This window comes from Saimiri boliviensis, chromosome 8 (genome assembly GCF_048565385.1).
Source record: "Saimiri boliviensis isolate mSaiBol1 chromosome 8, mSaiBol1.pri, whole genome shotgun sequence".
Classification (NCBI taxonomy): Eukaryota; Metazoa; Chordata; class Mammalia; order Primates; family Cebidae; genus Saimiri; species Saimiri boliviensis.
The window spans coordinates 42,238,295-42,264,778 of NC_133456.1; the positions used below are offsets into that span (position 1 = coordinate 42,238,295).

General features: G+C 41.0%; 1 protein-coding gene across 1 annotated transcript in view; it reads left to right on the plus strand.

Annotated features, from left to right (window-relative positions):
• Window positions 1-1,151: 1,151 nt before the first annotated feature.
• The window catches only part of MYH15 (myosin heavy chain 15), a 150,872-nt gene continuing 125,539 nt past the window's right edge, over window positions 1,152-26,484 (plus strand). Inside the window, exons 1-9 of the mRNA XM_074404414.1 lie at window positions 1,152-1,287; window positions 5,875-5,981; window positions 13,646-13,789; window positions 15,087-15,243; window positions 15,883-15,910; window positions 17,792-17,891; window positions 19,978-20,070; window positions 22,609-22,672; window positions 23,125-23,220. Of these exons, the coding sequence (XP_074260515.1) occupies window positions 1,200-1,287; window positions 5,875-5,981; window positions 13,646-13,789; window positions 15,087-15,243; window positions 15,883-15,910; window positions 17,792-17,891; window positions 19,978-20,070; window positions 22,609-22,672; window positions 23,125-23,220 (877 nt within the window). The 5' untranslated portion in view covers window positions 1,152-1,199. The remainder of the gene's footprint in view (window positions 1,288-5,874; window positions 5,982-13,645; window positions 13,790-15,086; window positions 15,244-15,882; window positions 15,911-17,791; window positions 17,892-19,977; window positions 20,071-22,608; window positions 22,673-23,124; window positions 23,221-26,484) is intronic.

Consider the following 26,484-nt stretch of genomic DNA (forward strand, 5'->3'; position numbering starts at 1 on the left):
AAGGCAGCATTTGACCTAAGCAAACTTGGGCAGCCCTTCTCTACCTTCTCATCTCTAAGTGGGTCTAGCAACGCTTGCCTTGCACACTTGCGTGAAGAGGAAGATCTTTTTTTTTTTTTTTGTCCAAATAGAATAGCTTCACATTTAAGATCATGAAGGCCCAGTTTCTATTTCTTCTCCTCCCTGTTATCAAATGTAAAGTGTGAAAATTAAAGGTAAACTCTGTCCACTGTTTGGTGTAGAGCGGGTGCTCAATGACTTCAGCCTTGATAATTTGCCTAGCAACTCAGTCCCTTTAAGAGTAATATTTGCCTTGCTGGAGCCAATGAACTTCATTATTTACTCCAGCCCCACTCTCAACACCCTGTCACCTGCTAGCCACCTTCAGCCTGGGTTTCCTCATCACTGCTCTTGGCCAGGCCTCCCGAATGCCCATCTGCACCTGTATTTTTGTAAATCATCTACTCCCAGACACTTATCTTTGCCAAGATACTTATCTTTTTATCCCTTTACTGTCTACTAGTGAACATTTATCTAAATCGCTTCTCTTTGTAACCATGTTCTGTCTATGATGGTCTGTCCACCTGGATGTAATTAGATATCTCGAAACTGCGTCCACTTCTAACAAAGGGCCTAGTGTCCGCAACTTGATGTTTCTCCATCTGGACCATCCCCCACCAGTCAGAACTCCATGGCCCAGGGTTGCATGGTGACTTTCACAGGCTATAAGCACTTCTGTCTTTTAAAGACCATTTTGCCATCAAAAAATATTAAAAATCAGATTTCATAAGTGTGTTGGCATAAAGATGAATATAATCCAGGCTCTGTTCACTATTTTGTATCATTCATATTATATTTTCCTTCTGATTTTAAAATAAACGTTTTCATGGGCCCCTGAAAACATCGTGGGCTTCAGGCACTGTGCCTTCTATGTCTAGTGAATAAATCAGCCCTGCTAGAGTCAGATATTCTTGAGTCCAATTTTGTCATAAATTTGAGACATAGCAAAGAGAAAGAAGGGGCACAGGTAGTTAAAGGGAAACAACACTCTTTGATCTATCTGTGTGAATGGTTGCTCATTTAGAGCTTGATGCCTCATTTCCACTTTTTTTTCTCTATACCTTTTTTTTTTTTGCAGAGTGAATCTTTTCTACTCATGTTTAGGCCTAGCCCTTTGTTGGTGGATCGCTTTAATAAGGATGGATCTGTCAGAGCTTGGAGAAGCTGCAGCCTTCCTCAGAAGAAGTGAGGCTGAGCTGCTTCTGCTACAGGCCACGGCCTTGGACGGTGAGACATGTGGTGGCTTCTGGCTTCACTTTATTTTGCTACTTCAAGGTGGCGACTAAGGTATTTGATTGGTAGAGAAGAGCCATCCGTTCTAGAGACTAACTTATTTGCTTGGGGTGTGATCAGCCTCTAGAAAGCTGAGTAATTGAGGACCTCTGAGTCTTCAGGGTAGGAATGGAAGTATCCACAGAAGAGGAGGGTGGCCGGGAGGCAGCCTAGGCCTGGGCCCTACACGCTTGGTCCTAAGACAGGTATTCTCTTCAAGGAACCACAGTTATAACATAGACACCTGCAGGAATGGCCACTGACAAAGCCTTTCCCAGAAACCTCTTAGTTATTAGTGAATGCCACAGTAGAGAGAGGGGGCTGTGATTTAGACTAGAGGGTGGGGCTTGAACACTGCGGTGAAGAAGAAAGGGAAAGGCTCTGGTAAGGCTGCAGACTTTGAAGTTGTCTCTGGCTCTCCAGCGTTTTCTGATGTTGGAGCTTTGCCCTCTGGCAGTCATCTAGGTTAGCAGGGTCACTCAGCCAACACTAAACAAAAAATAATCAGGAGACTTGCTCACCCTGATTTATAAATCCTTGGTAGTTACAGGCAAGGACACAGGTTAGTGAGGATTTAGCCTTTTTTTTTTTTTTTAAAAAAAGGCTAAGTTCTACATTGAAATCTCTAAATAAATGTTAATCTTTTTCCAGCTACCTTTACATGTCTGGCCTGAATTTCAGCTAACTGGATATTTAGAAATCAGATTCACAGTGTGATAGAGCATCAAGCTACCTACATGTCTTAATTCCAAAGTTACTCAACAGTGCAACATAAGAACTGGCTGAATGTCGTTCTTGTACTCAGAATTAGTCAACATTAGACTTTAATATAACCAATTATAATTTAAGCCAGTTATGGAGGATATTCTATTTCCATCACAGACCAGTCCTGGATCAGTTCCCAGTTTCCAGTCTTGGATTTCATGACGGTGATTGGATTTTAGGCTAATTACAATCCATCAAATCAAATACATTAACGGAACTATCCCTGAGGTCAGAACTGGTCATGCAGAGGCTTATCGCAGGTAGTTAGATAATGGAGAACAAGATAATAGCGGTGCCAGAAAGAAAATAAAAATTCTTCCTAAGCATTAGAGATAATTGGATGATGCACTTGTTAAAATCGGCACCGTAAATAATTACTTAAAACATAGCAATCTACATAATTTTCTATTAATATTTTTGGACAAAACAATCCTTCCTCATAGAAATGCACTGGCAGCAAAGAGACAAGTGTTAGCAAAAGTTGTTCATTTTCCCAGCCTAGCATACAGTGGAGTTTGTTTGGTTTTTTGGAGTCAGGTCAAATGGAAGCGGTGTGAGGACGAGTATTTCAAAGGTGGTCTTGGGTTCCAATTCCCTGTCCTTGACCATCTCTGGCTGTGTAATTGGAGCAACTACTTCACTTTATTGAGCTCTGGTTTCCTCATGTATCAAAGGAGATAATAATACGTGTCCTATCTACATCCCTCCACTGCTGTGAGGACCAAATGAGACTATAAATATGAAAATAAATATAATGCATTATTATGATATTTGAGAAGGAAAACTAGAATTCCTGGGAGTCAGGGAAGAAGTCCAGGTGTTTTCAGAGCTAAGACAAAACATTATTCCAAAGCCAAATGTAAATAATTCCTATATTAGAACATATAAGTAATCTATTTAAAATAACTATAAAACTGAACATAGTATTACCCCTGTTTTAATCAATATTCTAGAAAAAAGATTCAAAAGAAATGCTTTGAATACATAACAGTGGTTGTCTCTGAGTCGTCTGATTAGGAATGATTAAAAACATTTTCTTCATACATTACTCTTCAAGTTTTATTCAATAAGCACTTATTAGCTATATGTTGGAAAAGATATTTAATTGTCTAAAAATATGAAATTATGTAGGAAAAGGCCACTTTACAGATGAGAATACAAAGGCCAAAAGAGATGAAGTCATGGGTTTATGTCTTGTTACAAGCCAAGCCAAGGTAAAATCCTGGCTGGCTCCTCAAATCCATTGTTATCTGCATTTCCAGCTCTGCATTATTATTTATGGACACCAGGAATTAAAACTGATGGAGTTCATTTACTTCATTTTCCAAAATGTCCCTCTCAGGGTTTGGGCTCAGATAAGAAAGGATTTCTGAAAACTTTTATCCCCCAAGAAGTGTTTCCAGGGGTGGTAAAAGAGAGACTTCATCATGACGCAGGTGGTGAGCCTACTCCTGGACGGAAGAATTGGAGGAGAAAAAGCTAAGCATGTGTTAGAGGAGGCAGGCTGTAAAGCAGGAGCACTGATTCAGGAGGTGGATGATCTCATTTCTAGAGTCATCATGACAGTGACTGCCACTAATTAGCTATGTGACTATGGGCAACTCGATCTATCTCCCAAAGTTCTTCTTCTAAAAAGATAGAGAGAAAGACAAGAGGGAGAGAGTCTGTGCCAGGTGACCTTCAAGTTTCTTTCAAGTGATAATGCTCTGCATTTTAAACACACTCAAAAAAATATATGCTAAATGGATGCTTTTCAAAAGCAAGCATATTTTCATAGCTGTGACACAAAGCAAAATCAGTTTTTGCAAAAAGGGACCAAAATAATGAATACAATGCAAAGCCAGTATTTAAAACACAAACGATAAGTAGAAAGCAAATGCACAGTTAGATGGAAACATAAACTCTTCTTGCCAAGCAGTTTTAGTGGTGAATTGTTTGTAATCAGGGAAATGAAACAGGCAGCACTGAGAGCAAGAAAGTCGTGAGCAACCAAACTCTTTGCAGAAACAAGCATGGTGGAAGAAGGGGCTAATGGTACCTAACTTTAGCTTCTTCTCACACACTCCTTCCCCGGTCTTACTGCCTACCTCTGGGAAATAAGGACAACTTATTCTGCAGCAGTGAGCCCTCTCTAGCTTTTGTGACTCACATATTTAGAGGTGATGGTGGTGACTGAGTTTGCATTATCTACTAGTGCTGTGGTTATAGTGGGGTTTTTGCTTGTGTCTTCCCTAGCCATTGGCTAACATTTTCCATCTTTCAATCAAAGGCTTTCCCCATCTACCTGAGTACCTGTGAGCTGGGGACTTCTGTGAGTTTCTACTAAGGCTCATTTTTCATGTACATATATAGGTATGTTTATATATATATATATTTTCCTTTAAAAGGAAAGTATGATACACACACACACACACACACACACACCTTTTAAAGGAAAATGAGCCAGCTCCTGGGCTCAAGTGATCTTCCCCGTTGAGCCTCCTGAATTGCTAAGACTACCATCATGCACCATCATACCTGGCTAATTTCTATTTTTTATTTTTATTTTTTGAGACACAGTCTAGCTGTGTTGCCAGGCTGAAGTGCAGTGGTGTGATCTCGGCTCACTGCAACCTCCAACTCCCTGCTTCAAGGAATTCTCTTCCCTCAGCCTCTCGAGTAGCTGGGATTACAGGCACATGCCACCCCGCCTAGCTAATTTTTATATTTTATAGACATGGGGTTTCACCATGTTGGACAGGATGATCTCAATTTCCTGACCTTGTGATCTACCTGCATCAGCCTCCCAAATTGTTGGGATTACAGGCATGAGCCACCATGCCTGGCTTAATTTTTTTTTTTTTTTTTGTAGAGACAGGATGGGGAATGGAGGGTCTTGCTATGTTGCCCAGGCTGGTCTTGAACTGGGATCAAGCAATCGTCTTACCTTGATCCCAGTTCTGGAATTATGGACATGAGCTACTGCACCCAGGCCCCTAAAGTGCTGGAATTATGGACATGAGCTACTGCACCCAGGCCCCTAAAAGCATATTATTTGTCATCACTGGCTATCTGCTTCAAGTGGGAGAGAAAGAGAAGCTGCCTCAGGTGTTCACAAGACTTCTGGGTCGTTTCACCCAAGACCTCTTGTTGGTTAATCACTTTATCTATACTACTTTGCTTAGAGATGAGGTCTGGGAGTGAGGAAGCCGAAGAGAGAAAAATAACATATGGGGGGTAGATAACATGAGTTGGTTATGTTGTGTGCAAAAACAACCCGTATTCTCTCTCCTCAACCTGACCCTGCCAATTTTATCATGTAATTCACTTAGCAGACTTCCATTCCAAAATTAGAAGTAAGGTCTAAAGAAACTTGAAGAACATGACCGTTAACCTAAATTTTCACTTATTCATCCCCAAACTGAATGAGTTTTTTTGGGGGAGGGAATCTGGAAGGGGTGCAAGCACCAGGGCAACCACTGAAGTCCTGGGGTGTGAGTGGAGGTAAGTGTTGGGAGGGTCGTTAAAGTTTTGGCGGGTGTTGACAGGTAACTTTCTTGTAGCAAAATGGTCTGTGGTGCCCCCAAGGTGCTGCTTGCTGGGATGTTTCTTGTTCCTGTAGAGTCACTGTGTTAGTGACTGTATCTTCAGGATGAGCTTTTATGATTTTATCTAACTTTGCAAGTTCCTGGAGTCAACAAGCTGATTCAGCAGAAATGAGATTAGACCTATCACTGAAAATGTCCAGTGTATATTTCTATAAGTACTATAGCTATAATCTATTTTTTTTCTCTACAGGTAAGAAGAAATGCTGGATTCCTGATGGTGAGAATGCTTACATTGAGGCTGAAGTAAAAGGGAGTGAAGATGATGGAACAGTAATTGTTGAGACAACAGATGGGAAGGTAAAGGAATTTTTATTTCATTGTGGGGATAACTATGTTCTCTATTTATCAAATAACTAAATATATTCTTTCTATAATATTTTAATTAAAGACCTGGGGTAGGAGATGCTACTGACTCACTTTGAAGTCATTCATTTTAATAAGCTCCTCCTTAAGTGGACAGGCATAGTGGCTCATGCATATAATCTCAGCGCTTTGGGAGGCTGAGGCAGGCAGATGGCTTGAGCCCAGAAGTTTGAGACCACCCTGGGCAACATGGCAAAATCCTGTCTCTACAAAAAATACAAAAATAAGCCAGGCATGGTGGTGCGTGCTTGTAATCCCCAGCTATCTGGGAGGCTGAGGTAGGAGGATCACCTGAGTCTGAGGAGGTCAAGGTTGCAGTGAGCAGTGATCACACCACTGTGCTCCAGCCTGGGCAGCCAGAGTGAGACCCTGTCACAAAAAAAAGAGAAAGAAGGAAAGAAAGAAGGAAAGAAACAGAGAGAGAGAGAGAGAGAGAGAGAGAGAGAGAAAAGAAAGAAAGAAAAAGAAGGAAGGAAGGAAGGAAAGGCGGAAGAAAAGGAAGGAAGGAAGGAAAAAAAATTTTTTTTTTAAAAAAAGCTCCTTTATTTATCATCAAAGATTTAATGAAGAACAGTGAATAAATCAGAGTAAAACAATTGCCAGTGGCAAGGAGTATTGACTGGAACTCACAGCCTTCACTTTTTCATCAATGCTTCAAGTTGGTTTTTTCAAAAAGGTCTGCCGTCGGGTGAATAATGACTTAAAGACCTATGAAGCAAGCTATGTTTGTAGGATCAAGAGTGAGATGTATGATTTGAATAAAAGTGGCATAGTGTCACAGAAGCCAAGAGATGGGGGAATGGCCAGTAATGCCAAATGCTACAGAAGGAGATTAAGAGTTGGAGAGAGCCTTGGATTTCAGAATGAGGAGGTCGTCTATGACCTCCGAAAGAAAAGGTTATACCAAGTGTTGGGGTATAAGCTAGACTCTAAGGTTCACAGAGGAAATGTGTAGTGAAGCCGTAACAGCCCCCAGCCCTCCTCCCTGCCACCAAGGCATTCAGAGCAGCAGGGTCACATTGAGAAGACAGCTGACTTTCAGAACCTTTGCCTACATTTCTGACTTCACATTACCCGCCACTCCGTGGTGTAAGCTGAGCCCCATTTCTGTCCTGACTTCAATGAACATTTCCTTATAGATTTTACAGATGACTCCCTGCCAATATTCCCTTCTCTAAGCTCCTTTCAATTCTGCCTCTTCCTAAATCCATAACAAGCCACATCCTGTAACAAACAGATGTTGTTGTTATTGAGAAAGTTTGTCTTTTTAATGCTATCTTTGTTTTTAGGCAATTTATGTTCTAACGTGTTGCAATTTGATTTTTAAAATTTTGGAAGCTACTCATAAACTACCACACAGAATGCTTTCATATGTCTTCCTGACGGTCAATGTCCGTTATGAAGAAAAATCTCAAATTAGGTAGATGTTGTAGAACTCATGAAATTAGGAAAAGAACTTGGTCCTTTTCTTTTCTTTTTTTTTTTTTTTTTTGAGACGGAGTTTCGCTTTTGGTACCCAGGCTGGAGTGCAATCGTGCGTCGGCTCACTGCAACCTCCACCTCCTGGGTTCGGGCAATTCTCCAGCCTCAGCCTCCTGAGTAGCTGGGATTACAGGCACGCGCCACCATGCCCAGCTAATTTTTTTTTTTTTGTATTTTTAGTAGATACAGGGTTTCGCCATGTTGGCCAGGATGGTCTCGATCTCTTGACCTCGTGATCCACCGCCTCGGCCTCCCAAAGTGCTGGGATTACAGGCGTGAGCCACCGCACCCAGCCTGAACTTGGTCCTTTTCAACTGGAATATAAATAGGTGGACAAGGAAAAATTCAGCAAGAAATTTTCCTTAGTCCTAAATTAGTAAACTAAAAAATAGAGAGAAACTCAATCAGGATCATTTAGCCTTGGGACAATATTTTATTAAAAAAGATCCCCCCAAAGAAATCTTGTGCCCATTAGCAGTCACAACCCCTTCTTTCCTCCTGCACCAGCCCCAGGCAGTCACTGATCTGCTTTCTATCTCCATAGATTTCCCTATTCCAGCAACTTCAGATACATAAGAGCATATAATTGGTGGCCTTTTGTTTCTGCCTTCTTTCACTTAGCATAATGTTTTTGAGGTTCCTTCACAATGTCACGTGAATAAACATTTCATTCTTTTTAATGGATAAATTTATTTCATTTTATGGATATACGAGCTTGTTCATCCATCCATCGGTTGATGGTCACTGGGTTGTTTGTATGTTCTGGCTATTATGAATGATGTTTCTATGAACATACATGTGCAAATTTTTGTGGGGATACCTGTTTTCATTTCTCTTGGGTGTATATCTAGGAGTGCATTTGCTGGGTCACGTGGTAACTCTTTGTTTAGCATTTTGAGAAATTGCCAAACTTCTTTCCAAAGTGGCTACAATTTTACACTTCCACCAGCAGCATGTAAGAATTACACTTTCTCCACATCCTCACTAACACATTTTACTTTCTTTTTGATTACAGCCTTTCTAGTGGGCATGAAATAGTATTTTTATGAGATTTTTATTTGCATTTCCCCAGTGACTAATGATGTCAAGCATCTTTTCATGTACATATTGGCCATTTGTTTATCTCTTTCAGATAAATGTCTATTCAAGCTTTTTGCCCATTTTTTAATTGGGCTATTACCTCTTCATTATTCAGTTGTAAGAGTTCTTTTTACCTTCTGAATGTAACTCACCCCCCCCCCACCACCTTTTTTTTAAGGTAAAAGAACTTTTTTTTTTAAAGAAAAAAAAAGAATGAAGGAGAGGAAGAAAGAGGAAGAGGGATAGAGAACGGGAGTGTTGCTTTATTGCCCAGGCTAGAATGCAGTCTAAAAATGGGTATTGAAAACCTCTTTTATGTCAATAATTGTGCTTAATAATGGAGACAGGAAAAAAATGAGGGAAGAAAATAACAAACAAGCAGCCAACCAATATTTCATTTAAACCTATGAGTAGGTGTGATGTGGTACTGATAAGAATGTATATTTTGTGTATTTAAAGTGGAGAGTTCTATAAATGTTTATGAAGTTTACTTGTTCCGGATCTGAGTTCAAGTCCTGGATATCCTTGTTAATTTTCTGTCTCGTTGATCTGTCTAATATTGATGTTGAAGTCTCCCACTATTATTGTGTGGGAGTCTAAGTCTCTTTGTAAGTCTTATGTATCTGAGTGTTCCTGTATTGAGTGCGTATATATTTAGGATCTTTAGCTCTTCTTGTTGCATTGATCCTTTTATCATTATGTAATGTCCTTCTTTGCCTCTTTTGATCTTTGTTGCTTTAAAGTCCATTTTATCAGAGGCGAGAATTGCAACTCCTGCTTTTTATTAATTAATTTATTTTTGCTCTCAAGTTGGTTGGTAAATCTTTCTTCATCCCTTTGTTTTGAGTGTTTGTGTATCCTTGCATGTCAGATGAGTCTGGATGCAGCATACTGATGGGTTTTGATTGGGGGATTTAATCGATTTAAATTTAGGATTAATAATAATATATGTGGAACGGCCGGGCACGGTGGCTCAAGCTTGTAATCCCAGCACTTTGGGAGGCCGAGGCGGGTGGATCACGAGGTCGAGAGATCGAGACCATCCTGGTCAACATGGTGAAACCCTGTCTCTACTAAAAATACAAAAAATTAGCTGGGCATGGTGGCACGTGCCTGTAATCCCAGCTACTCAGGAGGCTGAGGCAGGAGAATTGCCTGAACCCAGGAGGCGGAGGTTGCAGTGAGCCGAGATCGTGCCATTGCACTCCAGCCTGGGTAACAAGAGTGAAACTCCGTCTCAAAAAAAAAAAATAATAATAATAATATATGTGAGTTTAATACTGCCATTTGATGTTAGTTGGCTGCTTTGCCCATTAATTGATGTAAATTCTTCATGATGTTGATGTTCTTTACTTTTTGGTATATTTTTGGAAAGGCTGATACTGGTTGTTCCTTTCTATGTGTAGTGCTTCTTTCAGAAGCTCTTGTAGAGCAGGCCTGATGTTGATGAAATCTCTGAGTACTTGCTTGTTCACAAAAGATTTTATTTTTCCTTCGCTTATGAAGCTTAGTTTGGCTGGATAGGAAATGCTGAGTTGAAAGTTCCTTTCTTTAAGGATGCTGAATATTGGCCCCCACTCTCTTCTGGCTTGTAGGGTTTCTGATGAGAGATCTGCTGTGAGTCTGATAGGCTTCCCTTTGTGGGTAACCTGACCTTTCTCTCTGGCTGCCCTTAGCATTTTCCCCTTCATTTCAACCCTGGTGAATCTGAGGATTATATGCCTTGAGATTGGTCTTCTTGAGGAATATGTTTGTGGTGTTCTCTGTATTACCTGGAGTTGAATATTTCCCTGCCTTACTAGGTTGGGAAAGTTTTCCTGAATAATATCCTGAAGCATATTTTCCAGCTTGGATTCATTCTCTTCGTCACATTCAGGTACACCTATCAAATGTAGATTAGGTCTTTTCACATAGACCCATATTTCTTGGAGACTTTGCTCATTCCTTTTTATCCTTTTTTCTCTAATCTTCTCATTTTATTTCATTAAATTGGTCTTCGACCTCTAATATCCTTTCTTCTGCTTGATCAATTCGGCTGTTAAAACTTGTGCATTTGGGTTGGTTCCAGGTCTTTGCTATTGTAAACAGTGCTGCAATGAACATTCGTGTGCATGTGTCCTTATAGTAGAATGATTTATAATCCTTTGGATATATACCCAGTAATGGGATTGCTGGGTCAATGGGATTTCTATTTTTAGGTCATTGAGGAATCACCACACTGTCTTCCACAATGGTTGAACTAATTTACACTCCCACCAACAGACCCAAATGCCCATCGATGATAGACTGGACAGGGAAAATGTGGTACATATACACCATGGAATATTATGCAGCCATCAAAAATGATGAATTCGTGTCCTTTGTAGGGACATGGATGAACCTGGAAACCATCATTCTCAGCAAACTGACACAAGAGTAGAAAATCAAACACCGCATGTTCTCACTCCTAGGCGGGTGTTGAACAATGAGAACACATGGACACAGGGAGGGGAGCACTACACACTGGGGTCCGTTGGGGGGAAATGGGGGAGGGACGGGGGGTGAGGAGTTGGGGAGAGATAGCATGGGGAGAAATGACAGATTAGGTGAGGGGAAGGAAGGTAGCAAACCACACTGCCATGTGTGTACCTATGCAACAATCTTGCATGTTCTTCACATATACCCCCAAACCTAAAATGCAATAAAAAAACAAAAACAAAAACAACTTGTGCATACTTCACGAAGTTCTCGAGTTGTGTTTCTCAGCTCCATTAATTCACTTATATTCCTCTCTAAATTGTCTATTCTTGTTAGCATTTCGTCAAACTTTTTTTCAAAGTTCTTAGTTTCTTTGCTTTGGTTTAGAACAAGTTCTTTTAACTCACAGAAGTTTCTTATCAACCACATTTTGAAGCCTACTTCTGTTAATGGAACACACTCGTTCTCCATCAGGCCTTGTTCTGTTGCTGATGAGGGACTGTGATCTCCTGTAGAGGGAGAGGTGTTCTGATCTTGGGTTTTCTCAGCTTTTTTAGGCTGGTTTCTTCCCTTCGTTATAAATTTATCCATCTGTGATCTTTATAATTACCGACTTTCTAATTAGGTTTCTGAGTGGACGTCCCACTTGTTGATTCCCAGCGCCAGAATCTGAGCAACTCACTGCGCTGGCCAACACAGCGGCGTTGAGATTCATGGTGCTTTTCTGCCCGGGAATCTCCAGTCTGGCTTCCTTCTTGAGTCCGTCCTTCAATCAGCTGAATAGGCAACTCTGCCTTCCCGGAGATCCAAACGTCGGCCAAAAGGAAACCTAGTCTCGTTTATTCTGCACCAAGAACCACTGCGCCGGCCACAAGAGTTGTGCTGGTGACCCGTGGGGCTCCTCTGCTGGGAATCTCCTGGTCCGTGAGCAAAAAAAATTCGTCTGAAAATGTGGCGTCCTCTTGTTCTCGGTGCTTTCACTCGGAGCTACAATCCTGAGCTGCTAGTGATCAGCCGTCTTGAATCTCTCTGTAAATCCCTTATCACGTGTATTGTTTGTACATATTTTCTCTCAGTCTATGCATTGTCTTTTCATTTTGTTAATGATGACCAACTAAATTTTGTTAGGCCTCCAGATGTGAGTCTTGCTCTTCTGAGCACATTCTCCAAAACCGCTGTCCCTTCAACAGTACTTAAGGTGATTTGCGATGATGTGGTTACAACCACAGGAAGAAGAGCATGAAAGCCACTAATGCAGGTAGTAAAAAAGAGTCTGAAGGTGGTTTATTTTGTCCTGCTTGTCCTTCCTTTACTTAATGAAGGTCCCGTTCCCCCAGCCTCACTCTCTCTCTGTCTCCCTGGCTCCAGGATTCCTCTTTCTGATGTTAGAAGTGACTACACTTCCTATCACCTTTGGTCTTTGTAACATTAACAAAGGCAATAAATCCAGTGGGTGTAAAGTACTACTTATTGATAAAAGTTGTTAGTGAAAAATAATAGAAAAATAGAATCAGAGAAAGGGGGAGGTTTTTGAAGATATATGAGATGGGATTACATTCCACATGGGTTTGGGGGTACATGAGGAGTCCTTGAGATACAGAAAGTGAGGAAACTCAAAAGAAGAAGGATAACTGTTAGAATAATGTTAAAGAAGACAGATGGATAGAAATTGAATTAAGAATGTAACGAGTGTAAGAGCCTTGGAAAGAAGCCACCACCAACTAGGATTAAATAGGGCAATCAGTTGACACAAATATTTATTAATTGTGGAAAAGGGCTATCAAAAGGGTGTTAGGAAACCTGCGAGAAGAATCCCAAGAAACTATTTGATAGTTTTAATCAAGATATTAATATTTATTATCTACCATATCCCAGGCATTGTGATAGGTGCTTGAATAACTATAGTTATTAAGATGACAACATCAAAAATGGACATGCATGTGCAAGCTTTTGAACTTCATTAAAGAAGAAGACAACATCAAAAATCCTTCTTAAGGTACTTATAATCTAGCCAGAAAATAGTCTAACATAGTTGATTATTAAAACATACACAAGAGTATTAATGTAAAGATAGTACAGGTGGCAAGATTTAACAAAAGAGGACAAACTGATGAACTGGAGTAGCTGGGAATGTCTGATGGAGGAGACAGGTTTTGAACTAGGTCTGGAGGGATAAGGTCTGCCTCCTTAATCCTCCACTCCAGGATTCTTCTTCTAAATCTCTAAGATATGTTGGGAAATCAAGGGCTAGGGGTTAGGGGTTAGACCATGCGTAATATGATCTATGTGCTCTCAGAGGGAATCAGGGCTAGCAAGAAGCCACAAACTTAAGGTATTGCAAGATAGAAAATCTGGATATAACAAAAATATTATGTTTGCTTCATTTTTAGGAAAGGAGAGGGCTTTTTCAGGGAGAACACCTGTTTCTTCCACAAAGGTTGGCTTAATTTCTTCTGGCCCCATCCCCTAATGAGGCATCCTTTTTTCTTTTTGAGTCTGAATATTCTTTCTAATGCATGAGAAAATGAACAACCATAGGAGACAGGGGAATATATCATATGTTTTACTTCTCTCTGCAGAGTCTGAGCATACACGAGGACAAAATCCAGCAGATGAATCCTCCGGAGTTTGAAATGATTGAAGACATGGCAATGCTGACTCACCTCAATGAGGCCTCCGTGCTGCATACCCTGAAGGGGCGCTATGGCCGGTGGATGATCTATGTGTGTAATATGCTTTCCTGCTCAGCTGTCGTGCTGGCACTCAAATTGGATGTCCCAGTCTCTCCTGGGTGATCTCTTACATTGAGTTTCAGCATGCTCACATGGGGATAGTCCTTAAGGAATTTCTACTGGGATGGGACCTTATCTTAGCATTTCCCCAATTTTATTTTGTCAACATTCATGTGCCTTCCCACAGGCCATCCTTAGTTAAAACCATGAGGCTTGAAGCCTGGCAGACTAGTCACCAGCACCGTCACTTACTAGTTACTGATTAATGAGTGAGATGATTTTTTCATCATCATTAAATTGATGATGGTTAGTTGCTCCGGTTCTTGGACTTACTCAAAAACTATGCAGCAGAAGCAGTGCTAAATAGATTAAGCTAAGATCTAGCATCCGGGACCCATTGCCATTGAAGCTGTGGCATGTAACCAGCTTGCTCCTCAGCTCTCTGATTTATCATGTAACTGTGTTAGTTTCCCTGGGATGCGGCAACAAAATTACTACAAACTGGGTGTCATAAAACAATGGAAATTATTCTCTTACAGTGCTGGAGGCCAGCAGTCCAAAATCAAATCCAATCAGCAGGGCTGTACTCCTTCTGGAGACTCTCTGGGACATCCTTCCTCATCTCTTCCAGCTTCCAGTGGCTCTGGCATTCCTTTTGTTCACAACACTCTAGTCCCTGCCTCCGTTGTCACATCACCTTCTCCTCTGTGGGTCACCTTATAAGGACATGAGTTACTGGATGTAAGACCCACCTGAATGTCATCATCTTGAGATTCTTAAATTACGTTTGCAAAGATCCCGTTTTTTCCAAATAAGATTACGTTCACAGGCTCTGGACATTAGGACATAAACATATCTATGTGGGGGCCACAATTCAACCCCTTTAGTGACTAAGTGACCCACATGAGCTATTCCTTCTCAGTGCCCTAAAAGTCAAGCCCATCTTGCTGAAGCAGAGTCGCCTCCGGCCTCAGATGCCTAATGGCTGGTTACTGAAGTCTCTGCAGGCCTGCCGTTAGGGTCTTCTCTGTCTTCAGAAGTTCCGTGAGTCGGATGTGTTAGTAATTAGCAGGCCTCCCAGGAGAGAGGTAATCCCAGGTCCTGATGTTGCTCTAACCTGGTTCTGTCTCTTCTTGTTAGAAGTCCCGTCTCTACATGATTCCAAAAGCTCTCCTCTGAGTTCCTTTATAAGTAATATTTGAGCAAATGTTACTTGACAGTGGAAGAGCTGACAGATCTAGAAGTATTTCTAATCTAGTTTCTGAAATCTTTTCTGATCTTTCCTCAGACATATTCAGGTCTTTTCTGTGTGACCATAAACCCATACAAATGGCTTCCCGTGTATCAGAAAGAAGTTGTGGCCGCCTACAAAGGGAAGAGGCGATCAGAGGCTCCCCCTCACATCTTTGCTGTCGCTGATAACGCATTTCAGGACATGCTTCACAGTGAGTAGCTGCCCTACAAAATGAAAAGTAAAAATATCTGATCTACTTTTTCTCTATGTCCCTAGGAGGTACTTAGGCATTGTGAGCGGAGCATGGCCTTTACAGTTAGCTAATCACTTGAAGGCTCTGTTTCCCTCTGGATAAAATGTGGGCAAAATAGTACCTACCTCCTAGGGTTATTGGACCGATTAGTTTGTACATCAAAGTGAGATAATGCATTTAAAGTGCTCGGTCCAGTAGCTGGCCCAGAGTAAGCCCCCTATAGATGTTAGCCTTTATTATATAAAGCATCAGCTACAGTGTCTGGCACAAAGAAGTTATTCTATAGCTATTATTATACAATGATTCTTAAAAGGCTTAAAATGGCAAGAATCTCAGCCATTAGTTGATTATCATTTGTATGTAGAGCAAAGAAATAGGCCTTGAATTTATATGTTCTTATCACTGGCATACATAGGGGCAAGAGAAAATCCATTTTACTTTGTACCATTTGGGTGGTATTTTATTCCAACTATAAATGATTCAAATCCTTTCCCTTATGTCTGATTTCAAACTGTAGCCAGGGAAATTTTGAATAAGATCATGCTAATACATAGCCTCAAACATAAGAATATTTTGACCTTTTTCTTTCTTTTGTAGATCGAGAAAATCAGACTATACTCTTCACGTAAGTGTTTGCCTTTTTTTTTCATTTTTGGCCTGAAATAAGTTCCGGTGGCAATAGACACCTCTATTTCACTGGGAATAAAACTTATATTCATCGTCTTTGAATTAATTGTCCCCTAGATGCAATACATTTGATAAGAAAAAGATATTCAGGAAATTGTGCTTTAGTCAGTGATGACTCCAAATATGGTGTCAGCTAGTCTGCCTCCCTCATTTTCAGAGATCTTTTAGAAATAGTGTACAAGCTGGTCTTAATCATCTTCTTGATGATTAAGAGAGCTCTACTGTCCCAAATGGTTATCTTCAAAGGCCTCTGGACTGGCTAAGCAGAAGGGCTGAATATCCAATATATATGACCATGGAACAGAGAGCAAGCAGTTTTGGGCAGCCAGATTGGGGCAGGTCAAAGTACAAGAAGCAGTGGGAACTAACAGACAGTGAGGTTTAAGCCAGGCTCATTGGCTCACACCTGTAATCTCAGCACTTTGGGTGGCCAAGGCAGGTGGATCGTGAGGTCAGGAGATCAAGACCATCCTGGCCAACATGGTGAAACCCCGTTTCTACTAAAATACAAAATATTAGCCTGGCATGGTGGCACATACCTGTAGTCCCAGCTACTCAGGGGGCTGAGGCGGGGGAATCACTTCAACCCAGGAGGCGGAGGTTGCAGTAAGCTGAGATTGTGCCACTGCACTCCAGCCTGGCGACAGAGTGAGACTCCGTCTCAAACAAACAAACAAAAAGATGGTTAGGTTTACAGAAATGAGAAAAGGACAGAAGGAAAGATGGCAGTGATATCTTATTATATGTCAATTTTGATGAAAAGAGCACTGGCAGGCCAGGTAAAGTGTCAGCATGGTGACGGAGATTAAAGGGGCTGTGAAGTGCTAAAGTCCTTAACCATCCCGTGCAATGATGATACTTGTGTATTGGGCTCTCCATTGGCTTCAGTTATCCCAAGAGGGATCAGAGGTCACAGAATTCTAGAGCTAGATGAACGATTGGAGTTCAGCCTTTCACAGAGAGGATAAACTATTTTCTGGGCTGGGCACAGTGGCTCACGCCTGTAATCCCAGCACTTTGAGAGGCTGAGATGGGTGGATTGCCTGAGGTCAGGAGTTCAAGACCAGCCTGGCCAACATGGTGAAACCCTGACTCTTCTAAAAATACAAAACTTACCTGGATATGATGGTGGGTGCCTGTAATCCCACCTACTTGGGAGGTTGAGGCAGGAGAATGTCTTGAGCCCAGGAGGCGGAAGTTGCAGTGAGCCAAGATTGTGCCACTGCACTCCAGCCTGGGTGGCTGAGAGAGACTCCGTCCAAAAAAACAAAACAGAACTATTTTCTGGAGTTTTGTATAGCTAAAGGCAGGCAGGCCTTGATGCTATGGTGCTTACATTGAAGAGGCTATAAATTCACCACTGTGCTCTTCCCACATTACGAAGTTTGCTGATTGTCAAGAGTAAGGTAAAGCCCGAAGCCCAACTGCCTGGTGAAGTGATTGGTAGCCTTCTTCTGAGAAGAGGGTTGGACTTGGCCATGTGGTAGCCTTTACACATGAAAATCTCTTGAACAGCTGATAGTGAGGAGACTTGACTAGTTAGGGGAGGTGCTGTCCTGCTTTTTGTTATTGGGACCACAAGAAACAGGCTACCTAATATTTACAAAAAGTTGTGATATTCCTATCTCCAGATTTTTGCTCAGGCTATTTTTCTAGCCTGAAATGCCCTTGCCCTTCTCCCAACCAAGTAAATGTCAATATATCCTCAAGTTCCATCTGCAGCTCTACTTTTATGTAAAGCTTCCCTGCTTGCCATGGCAATTTTCATTGCATTGATAATCAGAACCAGTAAACTGTGTCACTGAATTTCAAATCACAGAGGAGAATCTGGTGCTGGAAAGACTGTGAACAGCAAATGTATTATCCAGTATTTTGTCACCATAGCTGCCGTGAGTGAACCCAGGAAAAAGTCGGTAAGTGTTTATGTATCTTGGCAGAAAAGATAAGGTGACCCTATCCATGGGAGCATGGAGGCTCTGTCCTGACTACCTTTGGGAAGTAGGGAGGCAACAGGCACTGCAGGACAATTTGCAAATTATAGACAAGTACATTTTTAAATCTTTCCTTTGCTCCTTGAGAGGATTATCAAGTGCTTCAAACAACAACATGAAAACATGAATTACATAATTAATCTCACATCTGCTTAAAAGGGCATTTCTGGTCTGATCTTTGTTTGTTGGACCTGTAAGTTATGTCCTCAGCATTCAAACCATCTTACCTGAAGGCTAGGGTCATCCGTGGCTTGGATATTTCTGAATCCCTTTAGTTACTTTGAGATATCAGGTTCCCACACAGATGGACCAATAAAAGTTTGCTTCATTCATACCTAATGCCTGGATCAAATTCTAAATGCCTAATGGACATACCCTCAATGTTAATCACATACAATGTCCAGAAAAGCTTTGCCTTCCCTATTTAAAAAAAAAAAAATCCTTGTTGATTTTAGCTTAGCTTACTTTGTTTAGCTCCATTAACATGTTAATGAACGTCGTAATAACTTGAGAATAACTAAGACCATAAACATTGGTATGCAAAATAAAATTAGATAATGCTGAATAGAACTCAAAATCAATGAGTTATTACGCTGTTAGACCTCTCATTTTTACAGAAAAATGTCTGGCATGATTATTTTCCTTTTTCAATTTGATACTGGATGTTGTCAGCTGTTTTTGCAAAGTAAGAAATATATTAAAATAGCCATCTGAGCCAGGCACGGTGGCTCACGCCTGTAATCCCAGCACTTTGAGAGGCCAAAGCGGGTGGATCATGAGGTCAGGAGTTCAACACCAGCCCGGCCAACATGGTGAAACTCCGTCTCTACTAAAAATACAAAAATTAGCTGAGCATGGTGGTACGTTTCTGTAATCCCAGCTACTCGGCTGAGGAAGGAGATTGCTTGAACTGGGACCCAGGAGGTGGAGGTTGCAGTGGGCCAAGATTGCACTACTGCAGTCCAGCCTGGGCTACAGAGCAAGACTCCATGTCAAACAAAACAAAACAAAACAAAACAAAACAAAAAAACAATAGCCATCCGGCCCAATTTTTAAACTATAGAAGTTTCTTTTCTAACCATCACATTCCTGAATTCGATTATTGAATTCATTGGATATCATTTAACTCTTTTATTCACTAGGTAAAACTTTGTGTTTACAAGCATTTTAGATTTTTTGTGGGTTTTTTTTGGGTGTGCATTAAATGGTTTGGCCTAGCCATTGAGTTTCATGATAATATATAATGCAATACATAATACATAACACTTCTATGGAAATCTCTGCCCATATATACAATGTTCTCTAACTTATTTGAAGGACAATAAACTCATATTACTGAGAAGGGATATAATATTTATAAATCCATAAATTATTGAACACTGTGTACTATAAAATTACCCCCATTAATTGGGTCTTTGAGGCTGAAGAAAACAACAAAACCATGTAGATATGGTAGATACATAGACGATCTGTTTGGGCCCATCAGCCTGAGCACCCATGATTCAAATTCAAGATCATTACTATTAAAAGTCACTACATGGTGTGAACCTCCATATTGCTTAGGAAAAGAAGCAAGCAAAAGTATAGCTTCATAATACCAAGAGTCTGTTGTACCATCCTAGGATAAATTTCCAGGTGTGAAGATCAGATGGAAGATTAATAATGGGCAGAATAGATGATATAACGTTTGTCTGGAAATAAGGTCTGGTACATTTTTCTTTTTTTATTTGGTGACCATTTTCTTTTCCCACTCAGGCCAATGCCACCCAAAAAAGAAGCATTGCAAATAAATGAGCTCCCACATATTCATAGGGGTATTGTGTGCTGTCAGCCTCTCTCATCCATCTGTTTTTCTGATTCCTCATTCCAAGATAATATAACCAAATTTGGAAGCAGCTTTTGGCCGTTGGTTATGAAAGCAAGAATGAGGTTTGACCTGGGGATGGAGGGCTTGCCATATTACAGAATTCTGCTAATAGCTTCAGCAGCTGTACTTCTCTTGCATGTATCTCAGGGGCCGTTAGAAGATCAGATCATGCAAGCGAATCCTATCTTGGAAGCATTTGGAAATGCAAAAACCCTGAGAAATGACAACTCTTCTCGTTTTGTAAGTAACATGATTTGCCATAATCTCAAAGTCTTTCATTTGTAAGCAATGGTAAAACTCATATCTAAGCACATAGGTATGAAAAACATTCTAGGACACCATGGAAGGTCTTTGATTAAAGTCTGTAATGTTATTTCTCAAAAATAATTACCATCTATGTCATTAAGACAATTAAAATTTTATAAATAAATATGCATCTGAAGAGTTCCTATTTGGTCAATTCCAAGAAAAAAGCATTTATCTTAATAGTTTCAAATTCCACTCCCATTAGAGAAGCTCACCAAAAAAATTATAATAATGCTTTATATTTTATTACATTTTACGTATTTGAAATACTTTCTCCTTCATAATTTCCTAAACTCTTTATAACAAGTCAATTTAGTAGGCACTTCCTAATTCGCTTACTATAATTAACGGTTTGTACTTTTGGCTGTGGCCTCCTTGTCCCTGCATATTTTTCACTGGAAGCTTTTTCTGGGGGGTATGGAGAAAGTATTTTTAAGTAGCTTTTGCTAACTTGAAGTCCCATGATGGAGGAAGAATTTGGATTTCTAAACCTAGTTTAACAAATCCATATTATGCCAAGAATGAGTGGCAGGGAGCCACTGTATAATTTACAAGAAAATTTGCAGAAGGCATCCTGTGTGAGTCTCTGGGCATAATTAAATAATAGCCTCATGCTGATTTCGCTAGTTTCCATCCAAAGCCTTAGAGCTGCTCTGTCCACATTTAGATGTGCTTACAGTGTCTGGCTGGTCATAGCAGGTGCTAACACTAGTTCATAAAACAACTGCTAGATTTGGGATTTGTTAGAATGCCAAAGGACTTTCTGCTGAAATCTGAAAGATAGAAAGCTGGGAAAAATGCAAGGCAGGAAAAAGGAAAGAATAGAGGGATGGAAAAATAAAATTTTAAAAAAGATAAGAAGAAAGAAAGACAAGGAAAAACAAAAGGGAGAAAGGGACAAACATCAGGTAGAAAGAAAAGTAACCAGGTGTATTGGCTCAGGCCTGTAACCCTAGCACTTTGGGAGGCCGAAGTGAGTGGATCACTTGAGCCCAGAAGTCTAAGATCAGTCGGGATAACACAGTGAGACTCTGTGTTTACTAAAAATAAAAAAATAGCCTGGAGTGGTGGTGTACACCTGTTGTCCCAGTTACTTGAGTGGCTGAGGCGGGCGGATGGCTTGAACCGAGGTGTTTGAGGCTGCAATGAGCTATGATCATACAGCTGCACTCTGGCCTGGGCAACAGAGGTGGAACTTGCCTTAAACAAAAGATAAGGAGGAAAAGAAAGCAATGGAAAGAGAACAGAAAGGAGACAAAAGTTGGAAAGATGGAAGGAAAGAAGTAGAGGAGGAAAATAAACTAAAGATAGATAAATAGAAGGAAAGAAAGAAGAGAGAAGGAAAAAGAGAAAGGAGTTCAAAAACAATCAAGAAATCTGGGCTAAAATTTCCAATTAATACTGAATAGGTATGTATACATATACCTCTGTATATGTGCATGTGCACACATATATATGTACCTGCACATTTGTATTCATGTGTGTTTGTGTGTGTGACTCCTACTGTCCTACGTATTTTAACATACTAGTTGGATCCCTCTGTACAGAGCCACTCACCTCCCCTTGCCAGGCTGCTGTCCTGCCGTGATGCCTTTCTGGCACGGTCCCCCGCCACCAGGCTGCCTTCCTCCCTGTTCCAGCATCCTCATCCCACAGGCTCTAGCTGCCATCAGATGGTGCCACCTTCTCAACTGCATCTGACATTCTGACATGGGCCCTGGCACCTCTGGATGGCATTTCTGCCCCTCTAGAGCCTGCCTTCCAGGTTTTCAGTGATAAGGAAGAAAGGGTGTTCATCTATTATTTATGCCAAGGTGTGTTTTGAAACATAAATTAGATCACATCATTCCTCTGCTTAAAACCTTACAATGTCTCCCAAGCACACATAAAATAAAACCCTACTCTTTCCTGTGTTCTACGTGGCTTACATGACATGGAGTTTTGTCTACCTCTTCGACTCCATTTTATGCCCCCTTTTCTCTGACTTTGTAAGTTCCAGGACACTGGCTTTTCTTGTGAGTTTTATGTCAGAGCTATTAGCTGCTTACCCATTAGACTATAAGATTCATGTCTGTTTTTCTTGTGTGGTATCTCCAGTGCCTAGAAGGTTTCCTGGATCTTAGTAGATACTCAATGAATATTTGTTGAATGAATAAATAAATATGCTGAGGAAATATTTTTCTCATCTTTAGATCAGAACAGTGAGACCCAGAGACATTTCACAATTCACAGTGCCCACAAAAACACGCAGGTAGCAACCAGCAGATCTGGGGCTAGAAGCCAGAATAGTGTATACTTATTCTGGCTTCCTTCAGAGATTAGCTGGTGCTATCTCATCTCAAACACACATTACATTTTTCTTTCTTTATTTTTTCTTTTGGGGAAGTAGTCGTTTTGAGAGTTACATACAATGAAGCCATTGCAAGTATTTGGAAAGTTTGAATAGGAGACTGTATTCTGTGTTCACACCAGGGCAAATTCATCAGGATGCACTTTGGTGCCAGAGGAATGCTGTCATCTGTGGACATTAATATCTGTAAGTAGTCATTGAACTATCTGATTACTTTTATTCTTTCCTTCCTTCCTTCCTCCCTCCCTCCCTCCCTTCCTCCTTCCCTCCCTTCCTTCTCTCTTTCTTTCAAGGGTCTCGCTGTTGTTCAGGCTGGAGTGCAGTGGCATGATCATGGCTCACTGCAGCCTCAAACTTCTGGGCTCAAGCAATCTTCTACCTCAGCCTCTCAAGTAGCTGGGGCTACAGGCATGTGCCACCATGCCCAGCTAATTTTTAAAAATTTTCTTTGTAGAAATGGGGTCTCACTATGTTATAAATGCTGGTTTCAAATCCCTGGCCTCAAGTGATCCTCCTGCCTTGGCCTCCCAAAATGCTGGGATTACAGTTGTGAGCCACTGCACTCAGCTTGATTACTTTTCTTCTGTGGTTTGCAAGAACATCTAAGTATGAATCTTTATTCATTTCTCATCATCCAGATTTGCTTGAAAAGTCCAGGGTGATTTTCCAGCAGCCTGGAGAGAGGAACTATCACATATTCTATCAGATTCTATCTGGACAAAAAGAGCTCTGTGGTAAGTGTAAGATTCTGGAGCTTAGGGTTATTCCAAAACCAGGGAAAGAAATCATATTTGGGAAATGAAGAAGTGTTATTCAGTAAGTTTCTTAGCCTCTGTAGACCTCAGAATATCCATCCTTAAAACTTAGGGAATTGAACCAATTATAGAACTAGTGTTCTGTAATTTTACATGAACAGACAGTAAATGGCAACACTTATTTTGACATTTGGTAGCAAAAGGAAGAAGAGTGTTTGAAAGAGGGTATGATGCCCAGCAAAGGTGAGTGAGTAAGTGAGTGTGTGTATATGTACGTGTGTAAAAGCATTAATTGAAGGCCTTCGTTAGAGCTACATGGGTGGTATAGACAAGAGGCCAGGGGAGGAAGCTAGTATCATAGTGTGTGGTGGTCAATGTGAGTTTTCTCTCTTTTTTTCTTTTTCTTTTAATAGAGATGGAGTTTCACTATGTTGGCCAGGCTGGTCTCAAACTCCTGGCCTCAAGAAATCCTCCCACCTTGGCCTCCCAAAGTGCTGGGATTACAGGTGTGAACCACCGTGTCTGGCTCAGGGAGTTTTATAAAGAAGGGGAATTTAGGGTGGGATATGAAGAATGGGAAGGGGATTCAGTCAGACAGAGTGAAGAGTGGAGGCTACTTCTGGTAGGAGGAAGAGTGTACACAACGTCAGGAAAGGGAAAGCAGGAGCAGGGAACGGAGAGAGCAGCTCGACTGACGGAAATGGTTCGCATAGAGGAATATGGAGATTGTATTCTGACGGTATCTGGACTCGGGGTTGGTAGAGCCAGTGTGTCACTGTGTTGTGGGGGTGAGGCAATAGAAGGTCATGATTTACTGAGGGCAGGGTTTGGGATGATGAAGCTGGTGTGATGGGCAGGATGGTGTGGAGGCAGAGGTTTGGATGGAAGGGATTGCAAATGTCCCAGGATGAGATGACAAGTCAGCGATCTAAGATTGTGTCTGGGAATGGAAGGGTCGGGGGAAGGGATAGATGCATGGACGGATAGACAGGTCTTGGTAGTGATTGAATATAGGAATGAGGAAGAGTGATGAGTCAAAAATATCCACAAGTTTTGGAATTTGATTAAGAGGATGATAGTGCCATAAACAGAAAATGAAACAAATAATTGTGGGATAAGGGCATACATTTCACATATTTATTCAACAAATACTTATTATGGAGCTGCTATGTGTACATCAACCAGGCATTGCTTTTTAATCATGGGCAGTATAGTGGTGAACAAGATAGACCTCTGCGCTTGTGAGCTTACGGTCTCGCATGGAAGACAGGCAACAAACAAACAAAGAATATATGATCTAGGCTGGGCATGGTGGCTCATGGCTGTAATCCCAGCACTTTGGAAGACTGAGGCAGGTAGATTGCTTGAGGTCAGGAGTTTGAGACCAGCTTGGCCAACACGGTAAAACCCAGTATCTACTAAAACTATAAAACTTAGCCAGGCATGGCAGCAGGTGTCTGTAATCCTGGCTACTCAGGAGCCTGAGGCAGGAGAATCACTTGAACCCGGGAGGCGGAGGTTGCAGTGAGCCGAGAATGTAACACTGCACTCTAGCCTGGGCAACAGAGTAAGACTCTGTCTCAAAAAAGAAAAAAATATGTGATGTAATTTCTTTGTAGGTTATACAGCACATCTATAAAGAAAAATAAAATACTGTGAGGGGATAGGAAGAAAAGGAGTTTGGTAGGGTTGTGGATAGTTCTATTGCAGATGAAATTGTCAGGGAGTTTCTCCTAAAAGACAGCATTTTCACAGAAACCTCAATGAGTAAGGGAGCAAGCAGGCAAAGATTTTCAGGAATAAAATCGCAGGAGGAGGGAACAGTGAGTGCAAAGGTCCCGAGTCAGGAATGCATTTGATTTATTCTTGGAATAGCAAAATGGCCACTGTGGGTGGTAGAGTAGAGAGGGTAACAATGGGTAAAGTAGGCAGGGACCAGATCATGCAGCACATTGCAGACCATGGCAGAGAGTTTAAAGTGGCATAGGAAGTCACTGGAAATGAAGAATGACACATTGATTAGATTTCCAAGGTATTACATTTGAGGAAAGTCTTTGAAGATAACAATGCTACCACAGAAGTGGACGTAGGATAAGATTACAGATCCAGGCTAGCAAACTGATGGGAACAATTATTCCAGTCCATTATGCTTAGATTAAGTATGGTATAAATTTAGCAGTGTTTTGACTACTTGGTCTTTAATGTACCCTTACCCAAATGGGGAAAGCTCTGCAAACTAGACAGTCATTTTCGCCATAGACGTAATTGGTGTAAGCAGTGTGTATTCTCCTTCCCACCTTCTCTCCACCTCAACCTGGAACGGGACTTTTTTTGGTCTTCCATTGATTAGCCCTATCAAATCTAACACTCTTGGCATGTGTTTCTGCCTCGTATAGGGCAATTGACACATAAGATCTAATGTGGGTACTAGCAGAGACTGCAAGATAATTTTCAGAGCCTCTCTGTTTACTAGTAGAAGCATCTGATGCCTTTGGTCTGCTATGGAAAATTCATGTTTATCCTGAATTCATTTATCTTCAATCTTTGGGGGTTGCTGAGATTGATTACCGTGCAAAGCCTGACATCTGGTGGTCCAAATTGGGTATTGTTGGTCTACCTGTTTCAGCACCCATTGTTCTTTTGAGGGACATTTTAAAAGATGATCTGGAATTCTTACCATCCGTGTTTGACAAAGAAGAGCTTCAGAGTACCTTGAGGCTTAATACAAGAAGGCTTATCTTAGCAATACGAGGATGATGTCCAAATATCCCGAAATAAGAGGATTTGTCCATACGATGAAAGAATTGGGTATAGAAATCACAGCAGAGAGGTTGGCCACGCTCTGAAGGAACCAAGGAACGAGGTGACATGTTACCTCAGAGCCAGCCCCTATTTGACCTCTGCATGGCCATGAGCACCCCTTCACCCCTTTGCTCTCAATTACATCTGACCCTTGTTTCAGACATAGCTAAGACTCACTTCTTCAATTCTTTTGGACAAGGCTCTTTCAAAATCCTTAGTTCTCACTGCCATCTATATAGCCTGGTCCTACATATATCTTCCCTTTTCTCCTCTTTTTTTTTTTAACTTTTTCTTTTTATTTATATTGTAGCTATTATTGCTATTCAACTAGTGTATAAATTCCAGGAGTGATGGTAAGTGACATAGTGGTCCTTCCATCTTGGAATCCTTGACATTTGGCCTCATACTCTGAGTATTCACTTCATAAAGTATACAACAATC